The 10335-nt window shown below is 50.0% G+C and overlaps 1 protein-coding gene and 1 non-coding gene across 3 annotated transcripts in view; both read right to left on the minus strand.

Annotated features, from left to right (window-relative positions):
• Window positions 1-10317, minus strand: part of LOC135519303 (MKI67 FHA domain-interacting nucleolar phosphoprotein-like) — a 13698-nt gene extending 3381 nt beyond the window's left edge. For both annotated transcript variants that reach the window (XM_064944467.1, XM_064944466.1), the window contains exons 1-2: window positions 10198-10317; window positions 7204-7332 (exon numbers count right to left, since the gene is read on the minus strand). In XM_064944467.1, coding sequence (XP_064800539.1) covers window positions 7204-7332; window positions 10198-10317 — 249 coding nt within the window. The remainder of the gene's footprint in view (window positions 1-7203; window positions 7333-10197) is intronic.
• On the minus strand, window positions 7002-7129 carry LOC135521444 (small nucleolar RNA ACA64). The gene has a single exon (XR_010452578.1). It is a non-coding gene; the product is annotated as a small nucleolar RNA ACA64 (small nucleolar RNA).
• Window positions 10318-10335: the final 18 nt, after the last annotated feature.

Here is a 10335-nt window from a genome sequence, read left to right on the forward strand (position 1 = left end):
GACCTGACTAGATCATAAAGGAACAATTGTCCAGACAGAGGCTTGAGTTTGCGAATTGACGGTTTATTAAACCAACTTACACAGGCTACTGTTTGGGCCGTAGCACACGCCAAAAGATAACAGATAACCCATAAGCCAACCGTGACCTTCTCTTGGGAAGCCCAGACGTAAGAGAGAGAGAATAAAGGCTGAACCTGGTCTTAACTTCCAATGCTCACCCCCCTGCCCAACCCCCCTCCACCACTCCGCCAACCACCAGGATGCCCGGCATCAGAACATTCCAGGCATTCCCGTGATTGGCAGATAGCAGGTTGACTGACATGTCGGACCCCGCGAACACCGGGTACTGGTCAGTACAACACAACCACATCCTAGCCTGGGTATAACACACAGCTGTCAAAGGGGTCGCCACACAGCCCCCCCACCACAAAGTCCCTCGTCCCCGAGGGAACAAACAAGTCTCTGAAGCGACCCGGAGGTCTCCCTTGCCTGCGTGGCCGTGATGGTCGCAGAGTGCCCCCTGGGAACCAGGGGATGAAGGCAGGGACATGGGGGACAAGGAAGCGGGAACGGGTAATACAGTCCGTGGCTCTGGGGAACCACGCGGTGACACAGGGGGAAACAGGGGGAGTGGGCTGTCTGGAGCCTTGTCTGCGGCACCTGAGGGTGGGTGCCTGGAGAATGTCATTGCCAGAGAGGGGAATTGTGGGGTTCCTGGGGTTTGGGGAAAAAGAGGCCCTCTGTATGGGGCTAACCTGTCCCGCAGTGCCACCTTTCTCCCCTGGGAGGAAGCTGCACCCGGTACACAACCTCCCCTACCCTCTCCAGGACACTGCAGGGTCCCACCCAGTGACTGTCCAACTTGGGGCATCTGCCTCTTTTCCTTAGGGGCTGCAGACCCAGACCAGCTCCCCAGCCACAAAGTGCCTTCCCGGGTGTGCACGTCATAGTTCCTTTTCTGCCTCACACCTGCATTCACCAGCTGCTCTCTGGCGAAGGTGTGGGCTGTCTCCAGGCGGTCCTGGAGTCTCCGGGCATACTCCGGCCCCGGAGGAACATGAGGGCTATCCAGGGCCGACCAAACGCCATCTCCGCAGGGTGCGGATCTCTCCCCAGCATGAGGAGGGCAGGCGTGCAGGAGGTGGAGTCTTGGACAGCGGAGCGGCATGCCATGAGGACCATAGGCAGGTGCTTGTCCCAGTCACGCTGGTGTTTGGAAGAGACGATGGCCAGCTGCTGTCCAAGCGCTTTGTTGAAGCGCTCCACAAGGCCATCACTTTGAGGATGGAGAGGAGTAGTGCGGGTCTTGTGCATACCCAGCCTCACACATGGTGGCGAACACACGGACTCAAAGTTTCTGCCTTGGTCGCTGTGGATGGACTCTGCAGCTCCAAACCTGCTGAACATCCCCGCTGTCAGGGCGCCGACGATGGTCTCTGCCTCCTGGTCAGGCAGAGCATAGGCCCGGCCATTTTGTGAAATAGTCCATGGCCGTGAGCACCCAGCGGTTTCCACTGTCTGTGGTGGGGAACGGCCCAACTACATCCACTCCCACCCTCTCCATGGGAGCCCCCACTGGGAACTGTTGGAGCTGAGCATGAGAGCGGCCTGGGGGCCCTTTTCGCTGTGCAGTTGTCACAGCGGCGACAAAAGTCCTCCACATCCCTCTTGTGCTGCCCCCAGTAGAAGCCCTGACGGAGACGGCGCAGTGTTTTTGTGACCCCAAAGTGTCCAGTCCCCACCCCCATGAGTACTCTGAGCACAGCCTCCGCAATGCTTTTGGGACCACCACCTGCCACCTCTCCTCCCCGTAGCTGACTCCTTCCATGCCCGCTGTAGCACGCCATCAGCCAGCCGCAGTCTCTCAAACTTCGACCACAACCCTTTGGTCGCGAGTGAGAGCGCTGTCACCTCTTCCCATGGTGGCCTCACCTGCACCTCTACCCACTGTAGCACTGGCTGTAGGTCTGTGTCCCGTCCCTGCTGCTGCCGCCCATTCAGCCACGCCGACAGTCTGCAGCTCGCAGCAGACAGGCCCGCCGCCCGACACACTGTGGCACAGACACCTCCTCTGCCCGCAGCTCTCTCCCGTCCCTCTCTCCGTCTCACAGTGGCGGCAGCCGTCTGCAGTACAGGGCCGACGGGACATGGCGTCGGCGTTGGAGTGGCGTGCCCCTGCCCTGTGCACCACCGTGAAGTCATACGGCTGAAGCTCCTCCAACCAGCGTGCACCTGCCCTCTGGCTCTCTGAAAGACATGAGCCACTGGAGAGCAGAGTGGTCAGTCCTTACAGTAAAGGGCAGACCACCCAGGTAGTACTTGAAGTGTTTGACGGAAGCCACAACAGCCAAGAGCTCCCGCCGGGTGACACAGTAGCGGCGCTCATGTTTGTCAAATGTTTTGCTGAAGTACGCCACTCACTTTCCTCTGGCCCCACCTGGGCCAGCACCCCACCCATGCCCACATTGCCTCGCAGTCTGTGTCCAGGATAAAGGGCAAGGTGAGGTCAGGGGGGCGAGCACGGGGCCTCGATCAGTGCACGTTTGAGGGTGTTGAACGCCTCCTCACACTCCACTGTCCAAGTGAAAGCCTTGTCCTTCGGCAGCAGGCGGTTCAGTGAGCAGCAACGTTGGAGAAGCCCCGTACAAACCTCCTGTAGTACGAGGCCAGGCCCAGGAAGCTCTTCAGCTGACGCTGGTCGGGTGGGGGTGGGCCAGTCTCTGACAGCCCCTACCTTGTCCTCCATGGTGCTGATCCCCTCCTTCCCCACTCGGTGGCCCAAGAAGGACACCTCTCTCCTCATGAAGTGGCACTTCGGTGGAGCCAGACCTGCGGCAGCCACCCTCTCCAGCACACGCCGAGCGCCTCCAGGGCTGACTGGAAGGAGCTGCCATGGGCCAGGATGTCATCGAGGTATACCAGACACTGCTGTCGGGGGATGCCATCCAGCACCCTGTCCATCAAACGCTCAAAAGTAGCTGGAGCGTTGCACAGGCCAAAGCACAGGACCTTGAACTGCCAGTGTCCTCTGTTAGTGGAGAACGAGTTTTGGCTCTGGCCTCTGGGGAGAGGGGCACCTGCCAGTAGCCACTTCGGAGGTCTAGTGAGGAGAACCAGGAGGACCCCTAACCAGGTCCAGCGACTCATCGATACGTGGTATGGGGTATGAGTCCTTCCTGGTTACCTCATTCAGCCGCCTGTAGTCCGCACAGAACCTCAGCTTGCCCCCTTCTTCGGAACCATGACGACTGGCGCCGCCCAGGGGCTGTCTGAGGGCTCAATGAAGTCTGCCCGCTGCATCTCCAACACAGCCTTGTCTGCCGCCTCCTGGCGTGCCAGCGGATACGGCGGGGACGCATCTTGATGGGTCGAGCATCACCTGTGTCGATCTCATGCTGCACCAGATGAGTCTGACCCACCTCTCCCTCACTCAACGCAAAACTGTCTCTGAATTCAAACAGCAACTGCCACAACCGTTCCTGCTGCTCGGGGTCAAGACCAACACAGTTCCTCCCCCATATCTCCCTCACTGCAGACAGTGTCCTCTCCTCTCCCATCTGGGGTAGCTGGGCTGGGGGGTTGCGGCCCGGGCTCACAGAGGGCTGTGTCATGGAGGTAGCTGGGGAATGTAACACACCGCCGTAGGTGACAGGGGGACTGGGGAAAAGTCACACACAGCTGTGGGGGAGGGGCGCAGCCATGAGTCTCTGCTGCTTTAACTGTTGGAGTAAAGGGTTTGTTGGGTTGAGTGAATGTGACATTAGGGGGCCATGGTGACTTCCGTCCCCTCCCTGGAAGCTCAGTGTGCCCCTATTTAGGTCTAACTGGCAGCCTGTGCTCCTAAGAAAGTCCAACCCCAGGATACAAGGGTCCTGCACAGCCGCCACCCACACAGGATGACGCACAGTCCTGCCCCCTACTGTCAGAGTCATTATTCCCTTCCCTTTCATGGGTGCCAGCTCACCTGTGACTGTGCGGAGCTGCACAGTTGTAGGCTCACACTGAGTCCAACCTGGCACAATATCTGGCCTCACCAGGGTTACTGTGGACCCAGTGTCCACCAGGGCGGAGCAGGGCACCCCCACAGTGACAGGGACATGACAAAAGTCCCCAACACAGGTCCGGCCCACCACAACAACAGGCTCCATCCGCTTGCCCCGTCTGCTTTCTGGGGGAAGTGGAGCCCCTTGCTTCCCGTCTGCAGGTGGGCTCCTCCTGAAGATGATGGTTGGGATAGAGCCAGGGTCCGCACTACCCGGTCTATGCGGATTCCCGAGCCGTTTCCCTGAGCTCTGGGGGACATGGGGCAATCTCGGCGCAGATGGCCTGGCTGGCCACAACCCCAGCAGACCCTGGGACCAGGGCTTGTGTTTCGTGCCGCCTGTAGCGACACAGCCCGAATGAGTTTTGTCATTTCGGCCACCCAAGCAGGCTTTTCGGCCCGGGCTGCTCTGCCCCCAGCTCGCACAGAGGGTGTGTCTCCCTGCACCCCCACCAAAGCCCCAGCTGAAGCCCCAGCCCACACCAGCTCCCTCTCCAAAGCCATCTCCAAGGCTGTCTGCAATGACTCAGGATGAGCCAGCTGGGTCTGTATGCGCAGCTCCGTAGGGAGAGCGCCTGCATGAACTGGTCCCGTGCTAGCTCGCTCTGCACGGAGGGGGCATGTGAGCATATGCCCGCCGAGAGAGGCTCTCAATGTCATTAGCTAGCACCCGTAGAGGCTCTCCAGGCTGCCTGCGTCTATTACTCAGTTCGGAGCGCAGTAGCCCGGGCTGTACACACTGTCCATAGCGTCTCCTCAGTGCTCCCACTAAAGCACCATAATCATGCCTGTCCTCGGGGCTAATCAATATCAAACAGGCCAGAGCTTCATCCGTGAGGCATAAAGCCAACTGCAGTGCCCTTTCTTCATCCGACCACCCCTAAAATGAGCTAACAGTTCAAACTGAGCATGAAAAGCTTCCCAATCCGCCTTACCGGAATACTTCGGGGTCTTAACAGATACGGACGCAGCCGGGAACTGGGCGCCGCCATGTTTGTTTACATCCTGAGCCCCAGATTCCTCGTCACGCCCGCGTCGACGTCGCCACTCTCGGTCCGCCCACCAGAATCCGCGCGAAATACAGTCGACGAAGCACTCATGCCTGCTTCAGCCGCCATCGCTCTAACGTCCTCCCTCAAGCGGCCTCTGCGCTCCGACGCCTCTGGCGATCTCCTCAGACAGAACCCCCGACGTCCATTCACACGCACCTCCTTGGCCATAATCGTCCCCTACCTCCACCTTCACTTTCGGATTCCTCGACGCATTTTCAACCCCGTTCTCACCTACGGTAGCTAGCCACATAAGTCAGCTAGCTAGCTGGCTAACTTGTATCAACGTTTTTACTTCTGACACCAATGTAATGACCTGACTAGATCATAAAGGAACAATTGTCCAGACAGAGGCTTGAATATGTTCAACACTCATCACGTTAGGTCATCAGAAGATGATGCAACAATAGTCTCTTCAAAAACAAATCAGTTAGAGAAGGGCCGATATTGGCCTTTTCTAGTCTATCAGTTTTGCTGATCATCCCTCTACATACCAAAGCTGTTGCTATGCCAGCCACCATTCACTACCTGAGACACGAGCACTGCAAAATGCCCAGGAATGTCTAGCTTGAACAATCAGCAGCAGCAAGCTAGCTCATTCTCAAACAGGTGAAAGTGCAGTATTGACACATTAATTGACTAATCAAACTCCTGTTTCAAATATTAGTTTAGTTTAATTCACTAATAAGAAGGCTCGTGTCAATGTGCCCAGACACGTATGCAATAAGCAAGCTCGCTAAGAAGATAAAAGTTTACACTAACGGGTCAAATAGCTAACAAATTGTGATGTTAGCTAACTGGCTAGATAAGCAAGGTTCTAAGATATCAGATAGGCGCTAATGTTAGCTGGTTATGGTTTTGAACATGCACCATTTTCAGCAACGAGTCATCTGACTTGCTCTTTACTGGTGTGCTGATCTGACAAGCCACAAGCGTATCCGTAAATGTAGTTGATAGACGGATTAGATGATTGTTGTAATAGGGAAAGAAGTAAATAAAAGGTTGCCAATAGGTTTAGCTACCTAAGAATATTCCTGCATGTTTATGGACCAAGAAAGCTCTAGAGCAGTGTGCGTTCTAACTTCTCAAACTATGGACAAAAGAGTCATTCAGACAGAACATGCATTGTAGATTCACATTTTTCCTACTTTCGCTCTCCTTGTTAGAAATTATGCACATTTATGGCTTGGTAACAAACGTCATCGCCATTGAGTTAGTTCTCATCGTAGCAGCAGCAAGTGAAATTAGCGTGAGGGAGACGTGAAAGGGAGCGGAGTTAATGCTGATGCTTATTTGCAAATGTTGTTCATCAGTAGGCTACTAGAAGTCCCAAATTGAAGGCAAACAGATTGCCATCTGTAGCACCATAGACTCCACTGATCAGCCAAAACAAGATCAATAACTCAAATGCACACATTCCTATTGAATATGCATTCACCTGTATTGTGAGGAGGTCTATGCCATCTTAATTTACCCAGTTTATTAAGAGATTTACCATTCAAATAAAATTATTACCATTATGTTATGTTGTTTGTTTTTTACTAATCTAAGTCACATTTCTTTGATTTTAAAACAGATGCAATAATGCATACATGGCTGTCTGGGAAATTTGGTCAATTTTTCCAATTCAATGATAGTGATATATTGTCCATCGGCCTCTTTGATCCCCAAAAATCATCACCAGCCTTAAAAAAAATCCATTGATCTTTCAGTAATCAGGACATCCAACTGTCCCAATATCTGGGTTAAACGCTAATTCTAAAATGCCCTTCTAGCCAATCAGAAACGAGTATTCAACAACGCTGTGGTATAAGGTCAAATAATTTAGCCTGTATCACCTCCCAATATGAACTCTAACAATGGTATCTAAATCTGATTGGTGCATGGCTGTTTCCATGAGTCAAGGGCTGTAATGTTGGGACATGGGTTTAATCACACTGCTATACAAAGCAGGCAATAAGCTTAATGTACCACAATACTGTCGGCACAGTTATCTCACCACAAACAACTGTTACATCTGAGGTCATTTTCAGACGGTACCATTCTTCACACCTGTGCATCACACAACACATTCCACATTTTCAAGATAATAGTTCCCAAGTTTTTTTTTACCGTTTTACTCCTGGCCTGTTGTAACCTGACAACATTTCCAAACTGTTCAATGTAGGATTTGAGCTGAGGCTCAAACAACCCAGTGGGAAGATGGCCAACATAAATCCCTCTTGGACTTGTTTGTTGTCCCTGTAAAGAAAGAGGAAAATGTGAGTAAGACAGAACATTGTGTAAAATGTAGTTGGCTAGCCAGCAGATCTCACTTGCTTACAGCTGCACCAGGGCGGAACCAGCATGAGATATGGCTCAGAAAACGTACCTCAATCCAGGGATGAGAAATTTGTTGTACTCCGAATTGTCCCATTATCATTAACATTTACTGTTACACCGAATAAATTAAACAACTGCTAGTTTAAGTATACTGTCATTTTCATACAATACATTTTATAGTTTAACCAACCACATTGTTTCCACAAGGGATGTGCTATAGCCGCATTAGCCTGCTAGCTAACGAACAGTAGCTAAGGCCTGGTAGCTAGCTAACTTGCCTTGCTAGCTAGCAAAAATCACCCAAAGTTCACTCTCCAGCAGGGGTCGCACAAAACTACCCACATACGTACATTCATTTGTATAGGTTACTATCAGACGAGTCCTGTGAAACCTGTCGGGGTTGTAGAGCAAAACATATTAGGTGGATATAGGTGGATGCAGTGGATTGAGACGCAGCTCATGCAAAAAAAAACATTATCTTAAATTGACGGATTTTGAGGGCTATTTTTTAAATCATGTTAATTAGATTGATGCATGGCTGCATCAATAGACTTACGGATGAATATCCTTTGGTTGCATCTCCGTTGCGTCATACCATTGTTAAGAATGCTCTCAAGCCACCCTTTACCAGCGGTGCCATAGTGGTGCCCTAAAGTGGTGATAAACCCAGTTATTCTGGACAGAGGCTAACTACTGTTTAGTCTAAATTACACTATGCTAACGTTAGCTAGCTAATAATCAGGTAGCAAGCCCTCGATCTTAGCTAGCTAGCTAATGTTATACTGCATCTAAAGTAAATTGAGCGAGATCAAAATGATGACAAAAGGTTTTCCTACTAGTTATGCCTCCCTCTTAATGTCATTGTATTTCCAAGCAACTGTAATGCACTTTTGATTAAATCTTCATCAGTGCTCATTGACAATGCATTGTGTAGAATGCTCAGTCGAGGATGTTCAATACAATATTGTAACGAAACATGCAAACCATGAATACACAGGAATGCTATCCGATCTTAGTGAAGTTGTAAGCATGTGGGTCGGATCTGCTGGCTAGTAGTTAGCTAACTAACTAACTACTAACTTTTAAGTCAAATAAATGCTGTCACTCAAATGTTGGGTAACCTAACGTAGCAGGCATAAAAGGACGTATGGGCGGAGTCTCTACAACCATTTTTTAGGGGAAACGGAAGTTAGGTTGAAAATACTGTATCCCTGAAACATCTGTATTCTGGCGACCCCACGAAGCGTGAACCAAAGACAGTACAGTGTGAAGATGTGCTAAAACTACTTCTCCTATAGAAATCCCTGATCAGGTTTGTAGGCGATGTCATGGCGACATTGGCTAGATAAGCAAATGTGCAGAATCACGTCATTGGGTCTAATAGTCGCCTCACGCCAAACTACGTCAACTCCAAGGCACTCCTTATATAAAGTTGTTTTTGAGGAAAACTCAAATGTGTCAGTTAGTCACTTTCACGAGATTGGTGTTATAACATGTTCAACTACTTCAGACATTGTCTCGTATTTAGGTTGTGCCTTTAGATTAAGAAAATGATCAGCTAAGGAATAATGGTTTACTTCTCTCATTGACATCTCAAACCCCATACACTGGCCAGGAAGGCCAAAAAGATCATCAAGGACAATAACCACCCGAGCCACTGCCTGTTCACCCCGCTATCATCCAGAAGTCGAGGTCAGAACAGGTGTATCTGACCTGGGACCGAGAGACTGAAAAACAACCTCTATCTCAAGGCCATCAGACTGTTAAATAGCCATCATTAGGACATTAGGGGCTGCTGACCTATAGACTTGAAATCACTGGCCACTTTAATAATGGAACAGTAGTCACTGTTAACATATTTTGCATTACTCAACTCATATGTATAACGTATAACGTAAACTCACCCCATTCCGTACAAATGTGCGCAACTGCAACATTCAAACGAGGCTACAAAGAAAACTAATGGGACTGTAGCGACTGTGTTGACTTCAAAATCGGGGTTGTGAACTAGGTTTTTATTCAAGCGTTGATCGACATGATAATGGCTCTATAGTATTGGAGAAAAGTTTTATTTACATTTTAGTGGCGATAAGCAATTTTGCCTGCTCATTGCCTGCTTGAATTATGCAGAAACGGGTAGTGTTTTGGTCATGCAATTGATTCTGTTGGAAAGGGGAGAAATTGTGTTTTACAATGGTATTGACATCACAGTTCATCTGGAATTATTACGTTTTTGGGGCGCTAAAATAAGGGCAATTGTACGGACCATGGCGATGTACGAGTTTATGTGAGTTTACGTTATACTGTATCTTAAGTCTACGCCGCTCTGACATTGCTCATCCAAATATTTATATATTTTTAATTTCATTCCTTCACTTTAAAATATTTGTATTGTTGTGAAATTGTTTGATATAACTTGTTAAATATTACTGCACTGTTGGAGCTAGAAACACAAGAATTTCGCTACACCTGCAATAGCATCTGCTAAACACTTGTATGTGACCAATAAAAATTGATTTGGTCAGCTTCGCAAGCGTCCCCGGAAGTCTCGCGATGTTGCGCTTCTGGGTTGAATTTTGGGTGGTGTTAGCTACCTTGCTACCTACCAGGACAATGTGGCTATAGCACACCCCTTGCAGAAACAATGTGATTAGATAAACGAACACATCTATATGTTTAGAATAAAATGTATAGGTTTTGGGTATTAAGACTCTAGCCAGCTTGAGAACTTGGGCCCACGTGCATGATGTGGATTTCAGTCCAGTGCAATTTGGGCAAACCAACCTTTTTGTGTCGCTTCTTCATCTCCTGGACTTTCGTCTTGAATTCAGGGTCCTCTTTCAGATTCAGAGCCAAAAAAGCTTTAGCCGGCTTAGTAACCACCGGTGCCTTAGTTTCTCTCATGGCACTTATTTGACTATT

This window comes from Oncorhynchus masou, chromosome 29 (assembly GCF_036934945.1).
Source record: "Oncorhynchus masou masou isolate Uvic2021 chromosome 29, UVic_Omas_1.1, whole genome shotgun sequence".
NCBI classification, from domain to species: domain Eukaryota; kingdom Metazoa; phylum Chordata; class Actinopteri; order Salmoniformes; family Salmonidae; genus Oncorhynchus; species Oncorhynchus masou.